This window comes from Staurois parvus, unplaced genomic scaffold (assembly GCF_062004578.1).
Source record: "Staurois parvus isolate SC_StPar_1 unplaced genomic scaffold, SC_StPar_1.0 ptg000157l, whole genome shotgun sequence".
In the NCBI taxonomy this organism is placed as follows: Eukaryota; Metazoa; Chordata; class Amphibia; order Anura; family Ranidae; genus Staurois; species Staurois parvus.
This window is the reverse complement of record NW_028317953.1, coordinates 7,821,158-7,843,784: the sequence shown is the minus strand read 5'-3', so window position 1 is coordinate 7,843,784 and position 22,627 is coordinate 7,821,158. Positions and strand designations below refer to the sequence as shown.

The following is a 22,627-nucleotide window of genomic DNA, read 5'->3' as shown; positions in this document are numbered from 1 at the left end:
TGCAACTTCACTTCCCTTTAGTAATTCAACTTCATTGACTTCCTAGCCCTAGAGGGTAAGAGTCCAATAAGCCCTTCAACAGTCAGGCTGTTAATGCCAGCGGCCAAGAGGCAGGACCATGGACCGATCCTTGGGACAGAAGGTTTGAGTGATTTGGAAGGGTCCATGGAGAGTTTGCCAGGAGTATGACCGTGTACTATGTCCTCCTGGGCCAGTTCAATGTGATGAGAATTACTAGAATGCCTTCCATTTCAATCCTGTGGTGCAGAAAATGGAGAAGTTGAAAAGGTGTAGATTATATAAAATTGATCCCACAGGGTGACTAGAGTGTCCACTGCGAATGCCCAAGGGTCCTTGGAAGTGGGTATAAACCGATCCAGTTTGTTGTTGAATCTGGATGCCAAAAGACCCATGTACACTGTCCCTCACTTGTGGCAAAAGACTTAAAATACCTTCACTTTCTTGCCAATTTTCCAAATCTGGGTTGTGGATAGCAGAGAGGGTCATAGCATGCAGTTTTGCCCAAGAGATGATCAAGTCCACTTAATTCTGAGCCTTTCAGTGCCTCCCTGGAAGTTGATGTATGGCATGGCATTGTTTGACAGAATTCTTGAGTGACCCCACAATCCATCATGCCAGAATGTTGAGCTGCAACAATTTGGAGTGGAAATGGGTATATGGCTCTGCATCAGAAGGCAGCCTTCATCAGGCCCAAGATCATCATGCAGGCAAGAATTGAGGGCCAATCCTGTGAAGTAACTAGACACAAGAGCAGAAGGGCAGAAATTTGTCCCAGGGCAAGAAGATCCTGTACAGGGCTGTATCCAATGTCAGACCAAATGTCAAATCGTGAGTCCCAGCAAATTACTTCTGAAGGTTGATGATCCAACTGCAGTTCTGTAAAATCTGCACTGCTTGTTGGATAGTGGCTGACAGGGATAGGAAGACTGATCACTCACGTAACCCACATGTGTATTCCCTGGGAACAGAGCAGAGTAAGCATCCCCGGTGTTTACTGAAGCCAGAAAATTCCCTTGGAAGGAGGAAGCCAATTACCGACTTGGCCAATTCCAATTCAGAACTAACTCACAGAAACAAGCTGAGAGTTTTCAAATGCAGAACGGACCAAATTTCACCCTTTGGCTTTGGTTCTGTGAGCAGGTTGGAGTACAAGCCTTGTAAGCATTCCCCGCTTGGTACAGGGGCAAGAAAATCTGCCTGACAGGCAAATTTGAGAGCATGAAGGAGGGGCGGAGGCCAGTTTAAAACCCCTGGAAATGACACAGTGTACGCAGACATCTAGGCTGACAGATGTCCCCTTATTATAACAAGTGAGGACTTGGAGGATCACATCTTCTGATGAAAGTTTGTTCCAAGCCTCCAGGAAGTCTATCTGTGGAAGCACAAGCCTTCTTTTTCTGGGGGACAGGACTTATGCAAGGAGGAACCAAACAAGCATTCACCTTCAAAGGGCAGATGCTGATGCAGTTATTTCTTGCACAGGAATTTTACTGACCAGAAATTGAGCCAAAGAATTCTCCACATATGGACTGAGAAAAGACTCATTCTGGCGATCTAGCGAAGCAAGTCTGATAAGCCATTCAAGCATTAGCGTGAGGCCACAGGTAAAAGCTCTAGTAGGTGGTGAACAGAAGAATCAGTTAAAATGGAGCTAGGATCTCAGACTGTGTGCTTAGTCCAGACTGCAAGGGCCTGGCAAATAGCCATGGAAAGAAAAAGCAGGTTGCATGGCAGGGCGTGTCAAGGTAAAAAGGGTCTTAAAGAGGGCCTCTAACCTTCTGTCCACTGGGTTCCTGAATGCAGGATTGCCTTTATTCAGATCTAAGCGTTTTTAAGTGTTAGCACAATGCGCAAAAGTAAATGTGAGGCATTACAGTGTTATTCATTTTGAATGGCACGCCAATGCATCTAGCTTGCACATGTGCCTTTCAGTGGGCTACACTGAACAGATGTAAACTACCTGTGCACTGTGATGCACTGAGGTGAATTAAATACTGCCGGCCTGTTAAAACCTGAATTAATGAGCTGCCGTATCAGAATGTGCATCAATGTGCATGCAATAATACAATGCAAAAATCTGAATAGACCTTTTAAGAGATTGCATAGTCAGACTTAAATGTATATGCCCAGCAAAAGAAAACTCTTTATGTTTATTTAGATGTATACTAGTAAAATATATATCATTTGTGAATTTATGCACACAACATAAATGTTCAGTTTTAATATATACAATCGTAATACAAGGTGCACATTTATGCTAAACAGGCATGGTCTTGCCTTACAAATTGTGTCAGTTTAGGATTGTTAATTTGGGATAGTAAAAAAACACATGATTAAAATGAATTAAAAAACTGGTTCTAATTGCTGTCCATAAGATAAGCTGCTAATCATAAGCAATGATCACTGAAGCTGTTGTGTGCTCGTCTGTAAATATGACCTGTTTATATAAGGGATCTTCTAACATGCAGAGTTTAAATGAAAAGAGAAGGGAAGAAAATGTACCTGAGACGGCATCATAGAATTCATCTTCGCTTAGAATGCTGTGGTGTGGAGGTGTTCCTTTAACCAGAGACTGTTCTAATTCGTGGTGTTCAGTAGCCAATGTCTGTAAAGCCTCTGATAAGATCTTAGTTTTCTCTTGCTCGTGCTCTAGTTTCAGATTTCTCACCTAAAAAGGAAAAAGAACATTCCTGTCTCAGTTAACTACCTGTAAGGTAGATGAAGGGGACAGATGGAAATTGAAGAAATTTGAGAAAAAAAAAAATGAAGAGTGGAAAACATGAGCTAGCAGAAAAAAATTCAGTAAGGTGATATACAGAAATAGGACAATTCACAGTTCATCCAGGCAACAGCGACTCCTATGTTTTAGTATTATTAAATGACACTATTTCTGATTTGCCACACTAATCCACATACTGCGTCATTAAGTTGTTAATTCCTATAATTATTATTGTGAATGACATCAACAAATATATCCACCTACCTAAACAACTAACATTTGTTCACTACTGCAGTCTGTACACACCCTGCTCCTTGGTTACGGCTGTGCAAAGTCAGGTATCTATGATGTGCCCAACCTTGTGTTATGTATCCTGCCTCCACTTGCTGGCTTAGTGATCAGTTTGTCTTGGAATGGATAACAGCTATAAAGAGTAACTCCACATTTGTTGATAAAAATCATTCCCCTCTAGGTGAGCTATGTACTGTACTTTGCAAAGATTTTAACAAACTTTGTTGTAGATTCCTGACTTTTGTTATTCTGAAGAAATGGCTGTTTGTGTCCAAGTGCAAAGTGACTGTGAATGGGAGTGACTTTATAATTAATAATCAGCTGCTGCACCTGGAGGGTAATAATGAGGAAAGTGGTAGAATCTGCATCCCTTTAGACGTGATTTTCCTCTGGAAGGATGTCACAAAAAAATTAAATTTTTGATACAGAGGATGACCAAAATCTGACTTGTATCTTCGTGCAGACTTATGGGAAAATCAGTAAGCCAATCACACAAGCAGGAAATGACATTTCTGGGGGGGTTTCTGTATAGCATCTGTGTACAGAACACCTCCAGGTTGCCACATTACATTGCATTTTACAGAAACTTACACCACTGCAGATAGGAAAGTAATTTTTAATAACATTCAGTTACAATATGACTTATGTAGAAATTGTATGCAATATTTTTATTTGTGATTTTTGTATCACATGAAATAGGAGTTACCCTTTACCATTACTTTTTTTTATCAAGGAATGGTGAAAGTTTAGAAGTCCTACTCATAAATCAGTTTTATGACCCCCCCCCCCTCCAAAAAAAGAAAATGTCAACTGTTAATACAATGATTCACTACAGTGGATATAAAAAGTCTACACACCCCTGTTAAAATGTCAGGTTTCTGTGATGTCACAAAAATGAAATAAAGATAGATCATTTCAGAACTTGTTCCACCTTTAATATAACCTATAAACTGTACAACTCAGTTGAACAACAAACTGAAATCTTTTAGGTGGAGGGAAGTAAAAATAAATAACTAAAATAATATGGTTGCATAAGTGTGCACACCCTTAAACTAATACTTTGTTGAAGCACCTTTTGATTTTATTGCAGCACTTAGTCTTTTTGGGTATGAGTCTATTAGCATGGTACATCTTGACTTGGCAATACTTGCCCACTCTTCCTAGCAAAAACACTCCAAATCTGTCAGATTGTGAGGGCATCTCCTGTGCACAGCCCTCTTCAGATCTCCCCACAGATTTTCAATCATATTCAGGTCTGGGCTCTGGCTAGGCCATTTAAAAACTTTAATCATCTTCTGGTGAAGCCATTCCTTTGTTGATTTGGATGTATGCTTTGGGTTGTTGTCATGCTAAAAGATGAAGTTCCTCTTCATGTTCAGCTTGCTAGCAGTAGCCTGAAGGTTTTGTGCCAAGATTGACTGCTATTTGGAACTGTGCATAATTCCCTCTACCTTGACTAAGGCCCCAGTTCCAACTGAAGAAAAACAGCCCCAAAGCATGATGCTGCCACCACCATGCTTCACTGTGGGTATGGTGTTCTTTTGGTGATGTGCAGTGTTGTTTTTGCGCCAAACATATCTTTTAGAATTATGGACAAAAAGTTCAACCTTGGTTTCATCAGACCATAACACATTTTCCCACATGCTTTTGGGAGACTTCAGATGTGTTTTTGCAAAATTTAGCCGGGCTTGGATGTTTTTCTTCCCTCTGATGCTTTGAAAGATCTCTGCAGAGCATGGCTTTTGCTGTAGAATGCGACTAAGAAAATGTCAGGAAAGACCTACTAGAACAGCTGAACTTTATTTTGGGTTAATCAGAGGCCCTTTAAATGATGGCAGGTGTGTACTGACTCATATTTAACATGATTGTGACTGATTGCTCAGTTCTGAACACAGCTACATCCCCAGTTATAAGAGGGTGTGCAGACTTATGCAACCACATTATTTTAGTTTTTTTATGTTTACTCCCCCCCTCCCCCCAAAAGATTTCAGTTTGTTTTTCAATTGAGTTGTACAGTTTATAGGTCACATTAAAGGTGGAAAAGTTCTGAAATTATTTATCTTGGTCTAATTTTATTTACACCACAGAAACCTGACATTTTAACAGAGGTGTGTAGACTTTTTATATCCACTGTATGCGAAATTTGGGATTACGTGCTGATGGAATAAAAATGTACTCTGGAAAGTATATTCAAGAATCCCACAAAAATATACTCAGGAAGCTCTTTAGGTTTGCTAGAGGTTAATTCCCGTCATCAGGCATTTTGCCCAAGTAGTTTTGTTTCTCCACAAAGGCCTTTGTATGCCATAACATACTATATGTCATTAGAGAACAAAACGCCTTCGAAAGTGAAATTCTGATTTAGTCTTGCCCTGCAAATGGCCAAAGTTGCTCTCAAAAAAGAAACAGATTATTGAACTACTTATGTAAAGCAGAATTTTGAATATGTCATCTGATGCTCTTTCTGGGTTAACTCAGAGGAACTCAATGTGACCCTTTGGATTGGATGAAAGTATCAGTGAGCTCCTGTTCACCTTTTGGCCTTTATGAGATATGCTATTAAAACAATGATCAAAAAGCAGCCAATTCATGCCAGCTGACCAGTTCTTTAAATAAAAAAAAAAAACTGACTCAAAAATCTGAAATTGGCCTTAGCATCCACTTAGGAAGCATTTAACATGCCATAACAAGAAGGTGCAGGAAAAGGATCATATATACTGGTAATTTGGTAATCCTTTGTTTTTCATTTTTTTATGAAATGCTGCTTTATCACACAGATTTATTAAAATAGTAGAGTATGTTCACTTTCACAGTGAATTTTCTTATTGCAAAAGTGAATTTTTTCCTAGCTTAGTGAAGTAAATTATGTGCAAGGAGATAACAGGAGTTTTGGTTGCACCTGATTGTATGATTGAAGTCAGCACAACTTTACCTCATTCAGTTAGTTAGGAGAACATTCACGTTGCAAAGAGAAAAATAGTATGTTTGTACTCACCATAAAACCCATTTCTCAAGGTCCATTGAGGGACATAGCTTTATCCATAATAAGCAGCCCAGTGTTATACCGCCTCCAGGAGAAATGAAAACTAGTGCCTGCTCAGTTGTAACAAACAGTCCAAAGAGTAAAAGATAAAAGCATAAAAAAGGCTATGGTGTCCCTCAATGGACTCCGAGAAAAGGACTTTACAGGTAGTGCAAAAATCTGATTTTCTCTATCGTTCCATTGGGGAACACAGCTTTATTCACAAAAAGCAACCAAGGGATATCCAAAAGCTATCCAAATTGAGGGGGTACACCAAAACCATACAAGTGAACCAGCCCAACAAGAAAAAGAAACAAAACAAGGGCATTAAATAGTTGCTTTCAGAAGTTTTCAGCTGAAACTGGCATCTGCAGAGGCAGACATATAGACCTTGTAAAACGTATACTTCATTCACATATCCTAAAACAGCCATGGTGTGGCAAGTATTCTGTGGATACTTGCAGCTGTGACCCCGGGTGTTCTAATCTGCTGCGTTCAGCTTGTACAAAGCAATGAGAGGCTGAAAGGAGCTGGAGTTGTCCACGGATGTAAGCATGTATTCATACACCCTGTGGTTATCTGCTGTTAGGCACACATGCTCAGTTCTGGACACAATCTGTCTGCGTCCAGGGTTGGACACTTGTCCTTAACCGCAGGTAACTACTGGATGTGCAGGCAGCTCCAACCTCCTACAGCCACAGATAGCCCTAAAGTCTTACAGCCTTTCATTGAATTGTACAGGTCAACCAGCCGCCGATGATTGGAACACCTAGGATCTCGACCACAGGCATCCAAAGTAAACTTGCTGCACCATAGCAGGTTCAGGATGTGTGAATGAGGCTTTAGAGAATACGTGAATAGAAGACCAATATGCAGCGTGTAAATCTGAGACACTAAGGCCTAATCGCAAAAAGCGCAAGAAGTACTTCCTGCTCTAGTGGAGTGGCCTTTATTGGGAATAGGAGGCATTTTATCTCACAACTCATGGGTCTGCACAACAACCTATCAAATACACTTAGAAATAGTGGATCTGGAAGTCACAGAATCTCTTTTGGGACCTTCTGGAATAACAAATAGGAAATTGCTTTGAAGCAGTGCTTGAATTAAAACCTGACAGCCCTTCATCACATGCAGGCAATGGAGGGACATATCCTTGGGTTGAAGGGGTGCTGGACACAAAGGTAACACAATGTTCTCATTAAGATGAAAAGCAGAAACCACTTTGGGCACAAAGCTGGATCTTGATCTCAAAACAACTTTATCTTTGTGTAAAATCAAACAGGGCTACTTACAGAACAATGCTGATAACTTTGAGGCCCTTCTAGCTAAAGTTGTGCCCACAAGAGAGGCTACTTTATGGGATAACAACTTAAAGGAAATTTCCTGAATAGGCCTAAATGGGGATCTTTGTAGCACCAACAATACAAGTTTTAAATACCATGGTTGGAATGTGGGTCAAACTGGGGGGAAACGTGGGCAAATCCTCGAATGAAGGAACAGGACAGTGAATTATTAAGCAAAAGGAAAAAAAAACAGAGCAGACTCCTGACCCTTGATGGTGCTAAGGGCTAAGCTTTGCTTTACCCCTAAATGATTGATAGAAAGAACATGGCCCACTGAAAAGGCACATTGGTAAAACCACCAAAGCTTCACAACTGTGAAAATAAGTCTTCCATCTGCCATGACAAATCTTGTAGGAAGCAGATTTACAAGATTTAGGCATGGTCAGGATAACTTAATCCACTATGCCTAAATCTCTCAGAACCTGGGTTTCAGCAGCCAGATTGTGATAAGCAGTGACTAAAGAGCAGGGTGCAAATTCATTCCTTTGGCTAACAGACGTGGTCAGTCTGGTAGAGGCCACAGAGTGTTGGATAACAGGAAAATTCGATTGGTGTACCACACTCTCAAGAGGCCATTCTATAGCTATGATAATATCTGCAATGCCCTTGCTTCTGATTACGTAACATAGAGGAGATTGTAGTTTCAGCAGAGGAAAGATATAGATTGGGTATATTGATCCTAAGGCACCAACGGGTATCCATTGCATTTGCCAACGAATCCTACATCCTGGGAACAAACCTCCACCTTCTTCTTGGACCAAAATGCTAGTAAATTCATATCGGACATCCTTTGCTACAGACATATGCCCCAAAACATCATTCCCTGGGTCCAAATGTGGTTTGCTGAGAAAATCTGTCTGCCAGTTCTTCACACAGGGAATGTGCACTATCGAGATCGCTGGAACATCAAGCTCCGCCCAGGACAGATTCTACCTCTTGGTATCTTGGTGCTCCACTAAAAAATTATGTGATCCACAGCTGTGACACAGTCTACATTAACCCAGAACAGATAAAATGGTCAGAAGAGAAGTCCAGTGGAAGAATGACAGATTAACAGCACATGACTTTAGAATGTCGATTGAGAGATTGGGTTCCTCCAGAAACAAAATACACTTAAAAGAAAAAAATGTCCAGAATGCATCTTATACAGAAAAGACTGGACTTTTTTTTAATGCTGCAAGAGTGTTCCATTGTAAAATTTTGGAGTGGAGTTGAGATGGAACTGCTTCGAAAGGTGTATACCATCAATCCCAACACTTGCTTGCAGTTCCATAGGGAACAAATCCAATACATTTGTGTGCACTGTAAGTTTTCCCTAGCTATCAGCAAGCCTGCACTCGTTTAGAGTTTTCCACCAGCATCAAAAATAATATTAACCATAAAAAAGTGCAGCACTATACCTAAACAATTCTACTAAATATATCCACAAATATTACACACTGTAAATAAATACATATAGTTAGGTCCATATATATTTGGACAAAGTCACAATTCTAGTTTTTTTCAGGTATTTACCAAAACATATTCAAGATATAGTTATATAATGGATATGGGCTGAAAGTGCACACTCTCAGGTTTAATTTGAGGGTATGTACATCCAAATTGGAGGAAGGGTTTAGGAATTACAGCTCTGAAGAATACCCATCACCCCTTTTTCAAGGGACCAAATGTAATTGGACAATTGAATATAATCATACATAAAATGTTCATTTTTAACATTTTGTTGAGAATCTTTTACTGGCAATGACTGCCTGAAGTCTGGAACCCATGGACATTACCAAAGACTGGGTTTCCTCCTTTCTGATGCTTTGTCAGGCTCTAACTGCAGCTGTCTTCAGTTGTTCTTTAATTGTGGGTCTTTCTGGCTTTCGTTTTGCCTTCAGCAAGTGAAATGCCTGCTCAATTGAGTTGAGATCAGGTGACTGACTTGGACATTTCAGAATATTCCACTTCATTTCCTTCAAAAGCTCCTGGGTTGCTTTTGCAGTGTGCTTTGGATCATTGTCCATCTGTACTGTGAAGCGCAGTCCAATCAACTTTGCTGCAATTAGCTGAATCTGGGCTGACAGTATATCTCTAAACACTGCTGAATTCATTCGGCTGCTTCTGTCTTCTGTCACATCATCAAGAAACACTAATGACCCAGTGCCACTGGAAGCCATGCATGCCCATGCCATCACACTGCCTCCACTATGTTTTATAGATGACGCTGTGTGCTTTGTAGCTGTTCCAAGCCTTCTCCATAAGTTTTTCTTCCCGTCATTCTGGTACAGATTAATCTTAGTTTCATCCATCCAAATAATGCTTTTCCAGAACTAGTCTGGCTTTTTTAGATTTTTTTTGGCAAAGTCTAATCTGGCTTTTCTATTCTTCAGGCTTATGAGAGGTTTGCATCTTGTGGTGAACCCTCTGTATTTGCTCTCATTAAGTCTTCTCTTGATTGTAGACTTTGACAATGATACACCCACCTCCTGGAGAGTGTCCTTCACATGTCTGGATGTTGTGAATGGGTTTTTCTTTACCATAGAGAAGATCCTGTGATCATCCACCACTGTTTTCTTCCATGGACGTCCATGCGTGTTGCTGAGCTCACCAGTGCATTCTTCTTTCCTCAGAATGTACCAAACTGTTGATTTGGCCACTCTTAATGTTGCTGTTATCTCTCTGATGGATTTGTTTTGTTTTTGAAGCCTTACAATGGCCTGTTTCACTTGCATGGACAGCTCCTTTGAACGCATAACACATGATATAATGAGAAACAGCCTGTCAATTCACAGTGCTCTGCATAAAAACAGTCTAGAGGATACTTAGCTGGCCTTTAGAACATGCTCCTGCAGTTGGTCACTCAGATCAGCTCCCTTGTGCTCAACGTGATGACATCAACACCTACTTGGTATTATCTGAAAGGATTATCTGATACTGAAACCTGGCTTTCATCCAGCATTGCATCAAAGTTCTGAGTGATGATGAGCTGGTCAACATAATTGATAGTTGATTGCAAACACCAGTGGCCTCCAGATCCATGATTACCAATGTAGACCAGTTAACCAAGGTTTGGTAAATAATTGTGGAGGTGAGAAAGGGGGAATACCTAGCTGGAAGACTTAGTTCTATGAGAACCAAGCCCAGACACTGTGGTAAGGGTGGAATTAGAATCCTCTAATTTTAAAGTGGAACACACAACTAAGATCAGTTTTCTACTGTTTTGGAGAACCAAGTGCTGACTGAAGTTCAGCAGATGAAGTCTCCTAAGGAAGGATGTCTGCAACAATGAGTCTTCTAGATCAGTGGTCGGCAAGCCGCGGCTCGCGAGCCACATGCGGCTCTTTACAAGCTTAAATGCGGCTCTTCTGTGTGCCGGGCGCCCGCTCCCCTCCCTCCTCTCGGACGGGCGTGTGCAGGGCGGCCGCCCCCTCACCTCCCCTCCCTCCTCTCGGACGGCCGCCCGCTCCCCTCCCTCCTCTCGGGCGGCCGCCCCAAAAGTCAGGACTCTGCAGCTGTCAGGATGTAGGCGGGGCAGCCAGGATGTAGGCGGGGCAGCGTGACGAACTCCTCTCCTCTCACAGTCCGCCCTGAAGACCAGAACGGCGCGGGAAGCACGGCGAGAGGAACGCGCGGAGCAAAGGTAAGTGAATTGACACAGGGGGGACTTACTATATGGGGGATGAATTACTATATGGGGGACTTACTATATGGGGGGGGACTTACTATATGGGGGGGGACTTACTATATGGGGGGGGACTTACTATATGGGGGATGAATTACTATATGGGGGATGAATTACTATATGGGAGATGAATTACTATATGGGAGATGAATTACTATGGGGGGATGAATTACTATGGGGGATGAATTACTATATGGGGGGTGAATTACTATGGGATATGAATTACTATGGGGGATGAATTACTATGGGGGATGAATTAATATGGGGGATGAATTACTATATGGGGGATGAATTACTATATGGGGGATGAATTGCTATGGGGGATGAATTGCTATGGGGGATGAATTACTATATGGGGGATGAATTACTATATGGGGGATGAATTACTATATGGGGGATGAATTACTCTATGGGGGATGAATTACTATATGGGGGATGAATTACTATGGGGGATGAATTACTATATGGGAGATGTATTTTCAGTTTTAAAAATGTGGCTCTCAAAATAAATTTCAATCGTGGTTTTGGCGAGATTTGGCTCAGTTGAAAAAAAAGGTTGCCCACCACTGTTCTAGATGATCTGCCAACAGAAGCAGAAATATTAGTCATCTCTGCATTTGATTCTGCTGAGGACAGTGGCAGTGGGCATTTTAAGCCCTTGTGATCAGGTGAAGCAACAAGTTTGATGAAGTGGGTCAAAATTTAGAAAAACAGAATACCACTGCAATAGGGCAGAAAGAGGAATGAACACCCACAACAAAACGGGGAGTCAGAAATGGCTGCTGATGCAGGCGGTTCACACTGAGAACTGAAGAGCAAAAAGCATAATCTTTCTCTGTATCATACAAAATCTTGCTCTTCGTACAAATTAGGTCTAGATTTAAATATTCCCCACAGCCTTTTGTTTTGTGCCAGACATAACGTATATGCCATACATGGGGATGTACTTTTAAGTAATGGAGCTACCCAATTCCCCAAGGATAGTCACAGATGTGAGCCAGAGGTATACCAGGGGTTATATCAGCAGCAATGTCTCTGTGACTACATGTCACTGTAGGCAGCACTCTAGGAACAGCAGTCTTGTTCAACTTCTGTAGAAGGGGCATATTGAAAAAAATGTTCTTGATCAGCTGCTGATCAGTGTACACTGGCAGCTGCAGGTTCCACTGTCAGAATGTAATGTCCTGATGGGAGGGTTTCCTCTGACCGAATTTATTGATGGAGGAATCGCTTATCTTTTTTTTTCATTCAGCCAAAAAAAGAAAAATAAAAAAACCCAGAGTATGGCCAGCTTTAGTGATGCAGAGAAGGCTGTCATGAGAGCTTGTCGAGATAAACTTCATCACTGGGTCTCCACAGTGAAAGCGGTCAATAACATTTGTGAAGATAAACTCCTCCAGAGAATCTCAACAGCCAATGCTGTCAGACGTTTGTGGAGATAAACGTCTTTAGTGAGACTCCACAGAAAACCAAGTGTTAACATCGCAGTTCAGGCATAACAGTGCAAAATAAGTAAACAGAAGGTTTGTCCGAGAAAATAGAGCCCAGCAACTACTCAGTAACAAGTAAAGCTGGCCATACACTGTTAGAAATTTGTCCAGTTCAGTGGGGACTGGCTGAATTTCGATCCACGTATGGCCACTGTGGTTAAACAGAAGTTGGCCTACTGGTCAGCTACTGTTCAACCACCCTGTTGAAGTTTAGCAGCTCGATCAGTGCTGCAGGCTGCAGGCTACAGACTGCAGTGCTGATTTTGTATTCTCACAGTTGTCAGAATACAATAACACATCGGAGAGGATTTCTGCATCAACCTTAAATGTGTGAATGGGGGAATCAGCTTCAACCTGCTTGAACGAAAAAATACTGACTCTTCTATGGCCAGCCTAAAAAAGCAAGCAGAATCAGAGAGAAGGAAAAGAAAAAACACTTTCACACACTACCCTGCAAAGCCTGCTTCGACAACACTGTCTCAAACAATTAAGGGAAGAATCCCCAACACAGCATTAAGTCGGTGATACATGGATCAGGGGCGGACTGATCATTTGGAAACTCGGACACTGCCCGAGGTCAGTAGGGGGCCCCATGAGATGCCCCTGGTACCTTTTTCATAGGCTTTTTTTGAGTTTGAGCAAGGACACAGGGGCCCCATGATCCCCTATTGCCCGGGGGCCCCATGAGTTGTCAGTCCGCCCCTGACATGGATCGAAATCCAGCTGGTTCAGCAGGGCCCAGATGAATTTCGATCCATGTATGAGCACATAGGTTGTACAGAAGTCAATCTACCAACTGACTTCCTTACAACTGACCAGTCCCATTTTCCCCACTCGACCTGTGCTGCTGGCTATAGCCGGCAGTACTGATTAGTGTAATCTGACAGTGGGGAACACTCCCCACTGTCAAAACACAATAGCTCAGCAGGAAGGATTCCCCTATCCACACAGACAAGCATTGGTTGAATGGAAAAAGATAAAAAACTGATCTGTCCAAGGGCTGCTTTTGTCTGCTATGTCCACTGAAAAAAGTGAGTCTTCAGACATAGGGTAAGGTGGAAACTGCCACAGCTCTGGTTCTGTTAACTCTGTAAAGAATCTTCAGATATATTGACCTGATCTGAATAGTGAAGTCCTGTGTAACTAGAACACAGATGAATAGTTGCTTCTGATTGCAAGATCACTAGTATACAAAATGAACTGGGAAAAAATGCACACATTGGTTAACTGGAGAAACCTGCAGGATTTATTATAAACATCATGAACCTACCAGTAGCTGTTGATAGTAGAATATCTTCCAATTCAAGGGCTAAAATAAAGCAGAGAGGCAGAGACATCTATTCTCCTGAGGATTCTAAATGTGACTGAGCAGATGTAAATCATCATAGCCTCTCGGGGCTGGCCTTTAGCTTCTATCTGCCAAGTGTCCATTTTTCTGTAGACAGCAGTATAATAGAGAAATACACTTTTCAAAGAGAAGGTTCCCTTAGCCCAAGCTGGCCAGAGATTACTTTTTTAAATTTTGATAAACTAGCAAGCTTGAATCCTTCTCAACCGGGACACTGTGGGGTTTATTTCCTAAAGATGAAGAGTGCAGAATCAGGCTCACTTCTGCATAGTAACCAATTAGCTTCTAACTTCAGTTTGAACAGTTAAGCTTTGGCAATAAAACCTTGAAGGTGATTGGTTTCTTTGCAGAAGTGAGTCTGATTTTGCACTCTCCAGCTTAAGTAAATAAACCTGTCTATTCTGACAGTGGGACTCTTGGATGTAAGACTACACTGAAGAGTAGCTGCAGCCTGATGATTGGACAAATGACACAGACATGGCCACACAGATTGAAATTCAGCTTGTCCCTGCTGAACTGTCTGAATTTCGATCCATCTATGGCTATTTTAAAGTGGAGGTTCAGTCTGTAAAAACAAAAAACCCCCCAAAAAGTCAGCATCTACAGATCCTATAGCTGCTGACTTTTAATAGATACTTAGCTGTCCCAAGATCCAGTGCCGTCCTCACTTGGGCTAGTTCTTCACTAGCCTCCGGGTTTCCGGCGCCGTCATCCTAACTTTGGGTAGCCGGGTGTGAGGCTTTCGGCATTACAGCCAGGTGCTCACTGTGCATGTGCAAATCATGCTGTGCTTTGTGAATGGTCCCGCAGTCTTGTGAGACCTGTCACATGTCCCAGAAGACTGCGGGGAAGAACTTCTGCTTGGATCGCCTAGGCGTTCCGAATGGAAGTGGGAGCAGGTACCTGTCAAAACAATGGGAAGGAGGTCTGAAAGTGAAACTTCCTCTTTTGGGTGGAACTCCACTTTAAGTTAATGAGGTGAAGCTGCAATGACTTCAATCATGCAATCATGTGCAAGCAAAAGACCTGCTTTTTAAAAAAATATGTCTTTGACAAGATGGGCACTCTTTGCAGTGTATTTTGTTTTTACTTTGTTTCACCTCTTTAATTAGAATAAAAAATACTTTTAAAGTGAATTTTCTGTACTCCTTTAATAAAATTAACCTCACCATGTATCTACAGTGTTATGGAGCTTACACAGGAAAGAAAACTGTAAGAGAAGTATGGAACAAAGATTTATTGGATTATTGTCCTACTTTACAAATATATTACATGAATAATGACTTCAACACTGCATTTCAGAAGGTCAGAGGAAACTGTTCTGGAAGCAAATGAGAAGTCTGACATCTGTCTGCAAAAACTGTCACTTTAGAAAAGACACATAAGGAATGACAATTTTCCTTCTCTGTACAATGTTTTCATTCTCTGGAAAAAATGTATTAGAGACTGTTGAGAAAAGAATTTGAGGATATATTTTGAGGTATTTGGAAACATGTGAATTGTTTACATGAATAAAGGCTTAAAGTGTTATAGAACTCCAATCACCAAAATCTTATATAAGCCGAGAGCCTGAGCCAGCCACTCCCTCCCCTCCACAGCCCTGTGCTCCAGTGAGTGCTGGGGGGGACAGAGCAGACAGCGGTGACTGACAGTCATCGCTCTCTGCTCAGAGTGGTAGGGAGAACTGAGCAATCAACTGTGTTTGATCGCTTAGTTCTCACCCTCAGAGCCAGTGGGGGACAGATGCAGCATGAGATCGATTCTGCATCCACCTAGGCAAGTACGTTTTTAAATAAAAAAAACAACATCAATACTTCTTTTAACCACTAGCCTACAGGGCGCTTATACCCCCTTCCTGCCCAGGCCAAATTTCAGCTTTCAGCGCTGTCACACTTTGAATCACAATTGCGCGGTCATGCAACATTGTACCCATATGAAAGCGTTATAATTTTGTTTGAGACAGATAGAGCTTTCATTTGGTGGTATTTAATCACCTCTGGGTTTTTTTTATTTTTTGCTAAACAAACCAAAAACAACTAAAAATTTTGAAAAAAACAAAAACGTCTTTTCTTAGTTTTTGTTATACAATTTTGTAAATAAGTGATTTTTCTCCTTCGCTGATGTGCGCTAATGAGCCTGCAGTGATGGGCACTGATATGCTGAACTGATGGGCACTGATGAGGAGGCACTGGTAGGTGGCACTGATGGGCATTGACAGGCATCACCGATGGGCACTGAAAGGCAGCATGCATATATGGCACTGACTGGCACTGTTAGCTGGCACTGACAGGCGGTACTGACTGGCACTGATATGTGGCACTGACTGGCAGCACTGATAGGCGACACTGAAAGGCAGCTCAGATAGGCACTGATATTTGGCATTGATGTGCACTGGTAGACACGGATATGTGACATTGATGTGGCACTGGCAGGTGGTATTGATAAGCACTGACAGCTGGCATTGATGGACACTGACAGGTGGCACTGCTGGGGCTACACTGATCATCAGTGCCCAGATGGTCAGTGTACATGTCCCTTCTGAGGGATGCCGATTACCGGCTCTCCACTCCTCACGAGCTGTCAGTGTGACAGCTCGTGAGGAGAGAAATGCCGATAACCGGCATTTCCCTATTTACATGCGATCAGCTGTAATTGGACACAGCTGATCACATGACCGAGCCGACATCTTCGACTCTTTACGTTGATCGGTGATCCACTGTGTCCGAGGGACATAGCGCAACACCGATCGCTGCACGCCCCTGGAGCCGCGCATGCGCGGTTAGAGTGGGAGGACATCATATGATGTCCCCCCAGGACGAGAGAACCGCCTTGCACCCGTTATTACCTTATATGGCGGACGGGAGTGAAAGAAAAGGCGAATAACCATAATTCTTAAAAATGCTGCCATCCCCAAACTATCCTGCTTAAAAAATATTATACCTTTTTTTAATCTGCTTTGGTCATGTGATCCTAGAGATCCAGCTCCCCAGTGTTAGAGGTCAGAAAATGCACAGGCGTTATTCCGTACAGCATTATATAACCAAACTTGGATAGGCCAAAAAATCAGCACACCCTTCCACACTATACTATATGAAAGAAAAATAAAATATATATAAAACCCTTCAAAATACTGTATTTTTCACTCCATAAGACGCACCTGACCATAAGATGCACCTAGGTTTTAGAGGAGGATAACAACAAAAAAAAATATTCTGAACCAATCGACTGCAGACACAGTACAGGAGATGACCAGAGACTGCGGACACAGAACAGGAGATGACCAGAGACTGCAGACACAGTACAGGAGATGACCAGAGACTGCAGACACAGTACAGGAGATGACCAGAGACTGCAGACACAGTACAGGAGATGACCAGAGACTGCAGACACAGTACAGGAGATGATCAGAGACTGCGGACACAGTACAGGAGATGATCAGAGACTGCGGACACAGTACGGGATGACCAGAGGCTGCGGACACAGTATAGGGGATGACCAGAGGCGGAGGACACAGTACAGGAGATGACCAGAGACTGCGGACACAGTACAGGGGATGACCAGAGGCTGCGGACACAGTACAGGGGATGACCAGAGGCTGCGGACACAGTACAGGAGATGACCAGAGACTGTGGACGTAGTACAGGAGATGACCAGAGACTGCAGACATAGTACAGGAGATGACCAGAGACTGCGGACACAGTACAGGAGAAGACCAGAGACTGCGGACAGTACAGGGGATAACCAAGAGACTGCAGACACAGTACAGGAGATGACCAGAGACTGCAGACACAGTACAGCGGATGACCAAGAGACTGCGCACAGTACAGGAGATGACCAAGAGACTGCGGACATAGTACAGGAGATGACCAGAGACTGCGGACACAGTACAGGAGAAGACCAGAGACTGCGGACAGTACAGGGGATAACCAAGAGACTGCAGACACAGTACAGGAGATGACCAGAGACTGCAGACACAGTACAGCGGATGACCAAGAGACTGCGCACAGTACAGGAGATGACCAAGAGACTGTGGACAGTACAGGAGATGACCAGAGACTGCAGACACAGTACAGGAGATGCAGGAGATGACCAGAGACTGCAGACACAGTACAGCGGATGACCAAGAGACTGCGGACAGTACAGGAGATGACCAGAGACTACGGACAGTGCAGGGGATGACCAGAGACTGCAGACAGTACAGCGGATGACCAGAGACTGCAGACAGTACAAGGGATGACCAGGGAATGCAGACAGTACAGGGGATGACCAAGAGACTGCAGACAGTACAAGGGATGACCAGAGACTGCGGACAGTACAAGGGATGACCAGGGACTGCAGACAGTACAGGGGATGACCAAGAGACTGCGGACAGTACAAGGGATGACCAGAGACTGCGGACAGTACAAGGGATGACCAGGGACTGCAGACAGTACAAGGGATGACCAGGGACTGCAGACAGTACAGGGGATGACCAAGAGACTGCAGACAGTACAGGGGATGACCAAGAGACTGTGGACCTTTGGGGAGGGAGGGGGAGCAGGTACCTGAATTTGACAGGTACCCGCTCCCACTTCCGTGGAATTGTCCTCCCTTTAGTGTGAGCACCCGGCTGATAGCCGGGTGCCCACTGCGCATGCGCGAAAAGCGCTGCGCTTTGTGATTGGTCTGGAGTCTTCTGGGACCTGTCGTGTGTCTCAGAAGACACCATACCATTCACAAAGCGCAGCGATTCTCGCGCATGCACAGTGGGCACCCGGCTGTCATAGCCGGATTCCCACACTAAAGATGCCGGCGCCGGAAGACTGTACAGCGCTGGATCGAGGAACAGGTAAGTTTCTGCTGCAGAGAAGAGACAAGCGGCCGGCCCGGTATTCTGACACGGCGGCGGCGGTGGGAATACCGGACCGGCCGCTCCATAAGACGCAGTGACATTTTCCCCCCTTTTTTGGGGGGAAAAAAGTGCATCTAATGTAGCGAAAAATATTGTAAATAGGAATCAATAAATACATCACTGATATTGGAATTGTCAGGCTCCGCCCAACGGGATCTCTAGTGGTCCACGGCACGGGGTCTCCCAGGACACGGAGTCTAAGTCCCAGTCTGCCTTTTCACCAGGGCCCCTGATGGTGGGGATGGACTTGGTGCAAGACTGGAACCAGGTCGCGCCCCTGGGCACCCCCGGCGGTGGCAGAGGGGTCCCGCTGAGGGTATGTGCCCGGGATGAGCCTGCTGTGAAGGGGATGACAGGTCCGATCCGAGCGGATGGATGGGATGACAGATCCCGATCCGAGCGGGATGGACGGATGACAGATCCCGATCCGAGCGGGATGGACGGATGACAGATCCCGATCTAAGCGGGATGGATGGGTGACAGCTAGGAGTGAGCGAGGTCAGACTAGCCGGGTCGGTATCGTGCGGGCAGCGTGGTACAGGGGGAGTAAGCGGAGAATGGTCGGGGTCACAAGCCAGGTTCAGCAGGTAGCGGGCAGCGCGGTACCGAGGGTCAGGCAGAAGGATGGTCAGGGACGAGCCGGGGTCAGAGCAGGAGAGGGTCAGCATAAGTCAGAACAGGCAGAGTTTGGCAACCAGGAAGCGTACTTACAGGATCAGGAACAAGACCTTGCGGCAACCTGGAGATGCACAGGGCAGCTTTAAATAGAGCGCCCTGTTCTCCCATTGGTGCGGCCGCGATCACTACTGCGCATGCGCGGCCGCCGCCGCGATCGCCGAGGACTCTGCACTCGCCGGCTGGGACGGATCGGCCGTCTGCGCATGCGCGCACCGCCGAGGACCCGAGATCCCTGACAGGAATTATTTAGAGCTCACTTAACCACTTGCCCTCCAGAGGATTTATCCCTCTTCCTGACCAGGCCATTTTTTGTGATACGGCGCTGCATTACTTTAACTTACAATTGCTCAGTCATGCAACGCTGTACATAAATGAAATTTATGTCCATTTTCCCCACAAATAGAGCTTTCTTTCTGTGGTATTTAAGCACCTGTGCGGTTTTTATTTTTTGCGCTATAAACAAAAAAAGACCGAAAATCTCGAAAAAAAAAAATATATTTTTTTTATTTTTTGCTATAAAACATATCCAGTAAAAAAAATTAATTCTTTCTTCATAAATGTAAGCCAAAATGTATTCTGCTACATGTCTTTGCTAAACAAAAATCCTAATACATGTAAATTAATTGGTTTAGGTGAACGTTATAGCATCTACAAATGGCGGTATATATATACACTGGAATTTGTATTTTTTATTTTTATACTAGTAATGGCGGCGATCAGTGACTTATAGAGGGACTGCGGCAGGCATTCTGACACTGGGGGGGACCTAACATCCCAATGACACGAATACAGTGATCAGTGGTAATAAAAATGACACTGGGCAAGAAGGGGTTAACATCTAGGGCGATCAAAGTGTTAACTGTGTGCTGTGAGTGTTTTTACTAGGGAAACATACTGCTGTGTATTTCTCTGCTTTAATAATAGCATTACCCTCTTACTCGCTATTTTGGTAAATGGAAAAAAGCAGCCCACTAGGTCAAGCATGTTAAAGTGGTTGTAAACCCCAGACATGAATTATGAACACAGCATATCACATTATTTATTTATTTCAGGTACTTATATAGCGCCGTCAATGTTACGCAGCACTTTACATATATATATTGTATATTCACATCAGTCCCTAACCCTCAAGGGGCGTACAATCTAAAGTCCCTAACTTACATTCATACATACTAGGGCCAATTTGGACAGGAATCAATTCACCTACCAGCATGTCTTTGGAGTGTCAGAGGAAACTGGAGTACCCAGAGGAAACCCACACAGGCACAGGGAGGACATGCAAACTCCAGGCAGGTGGTGCCGTGGTTTGGGTTCGAACCAACGACCCTAGTACTGCCAGGCAAAAGTGCTAACCATTTAGCCACTCTGCCGCCATACTGTGTACTTGTCTGAATCAAGAGCACTAAGTGTCATTTCTGTCTGCTGCTTCAATCCTCTGCTATCAGCAAGAATCACTCCTGACAAATTTTTCTGACACCAAGAGAAAAATAGTGAAAAGGGAGAGACCTTCAGCAGATTGACAGTCTCAGCTCTTTTCCTGTGAGCTGTGTGAAGGAGGTGTGTCCTTTCCCTCCAATCAGCTCTCAGAACTCTCCTCACTGAGTTTTCTACCCCCTTCTTTTCTGAACTCCCAGACAAGCTATATAAATTATTCACTTTTAATGATGTAGAGATGAGAATACTTCAGATAAACAAGTACAACCTATGTAGTAGGATTTGATGATCTCTGTGTATCGTCTGAACAGGGGCGGACTGACCATTTCGAAACTCGGGCACTGCCCGAGGGCCCGGGGTCAGTAGGGGGCCCCATGAGATGCCCCTGGTACCTTTTTCATAGACTTTTTTGAGTTTGGGCAAGGACACAGGGGCCCCATGATCCCCTATTGCCCGGGGGCCCCATGAGTTGTCAGTCTGCCCCTGCGTCTGCAGCTAGTCACTGCACTGGGTATATGAAAGGGTTTCCAAGCATTTTGAATAAGAGTTTGCATCGATCCAATTGGCCATTTGATTCAGTATAACCAGGTAATAATTGTAGCAACTCCACTTATGTCCATGCACAATGAGATTATGTCAAAGTTGAGTAACCCACTTTGCTCAGTATAGTAAATAATACAATGTGACAACTCAGCATGCATACATTCTTTTTTTTCTGTGAATTCTGGTTATGGATGGTAAAGGTTGAACATTTCTTTTAAAAAAAAAAAAAAAGATCTAAAAAGAATAGAATTCTATACTGTAGACAAAGATAGACTAATGGGAGAGATGAGCGCCTCATGTATATTTCATAGAACTACTGCATCAATATTTCCTGGGTCCTATTTCATCCTAAGCATGTAATGAGACAGGTATTTTCCAACTGGTAGTATAATGCACAAAACCATTTCCTTTTCCGCAATAAATTGAAGCAAATGTAACACTGGCTAATTTTCATATACTTCTACAAAAAAAAAAAAAAAAAAAAAAAAACTTTCATGTAATCATGGATGAATTCAAAAATCTTTAAAAAAAATAGAAGATATCTAAAAATTTCAAGCATTCTTACTTCTGCAGGACCACAATTTGAACACACCAGCACTTGTGTCAAAGTTCCAAATGAACTACTAAATCAGGATGGCCAATATCCTACTACAAGCACTCATAAAAATCTTCCTTTCTTCATTGTAATGTGATATGAAAGGACACAAACAATTCAACTGATTTTCATGTAAAAGGAAAGGTTTTCCATGAAATCATTTTAAAAAGAAAAGCTATATTTTATTGTCCCCTTCAATTTAAGCTCCTATCACACCTCCTTGTCAAACATGCAACCCGCTGTGCTAAGTGCACTGCTGTGAAGCGGCACTCTGCTTTTTCTGTGCTTTTTGATTACTTAGAACACTGGTCACTATACAAACATCAGACCAGAAATGTAATCTCCAAACACGGAAAGGTTTCTTCACAGTAAGAGCTGTGAAAATGAGGAATAGACTCCCTCAAGAGTTGGTTCTGGTCAGCTCAGTGGATTGCTTTAAAAAAAAAAAAAAAAAAAGCCTTTCTTTTTAGATACACAGAATATAACTGGATACTAACATTTATAGGTAAAAGTTAATTCAGGGAAAATCCGATTGCCTCTCGGGAGATCAGGAAGGAATTTTTTCCCTGCAGGAGCAAATTGGCT

The 22,627-nt window shown here is 43.2% G+C and overlaps 1 protein-coding gene across 7 annotated transcripts in view; it reads right to left on the bottom strand.

The window, feature by feature from the left end:
• Nucleotides 1–22,627, bottom strand: part of OSBPL1A (oxysterol binding protein like 1A) — a 163,092-nt gene that overhangs the window by 56,812 nt on the left and 83,653 nt on the right. For all 7 annotated transcript variants that reach the window (XM_089675721.1, XM_089675722.1, XM_089675723.1 and 4 more), the window contains one exon: nt 2,524–2,689. In XM_089675721.1, the coding sequence (XP_089531847.1) occupies nt 2,524–2,689 (166 nt within the window). The remainder of the gene's footprint in view (nt 1–2,523; nt 2,690–22,627) is intronic.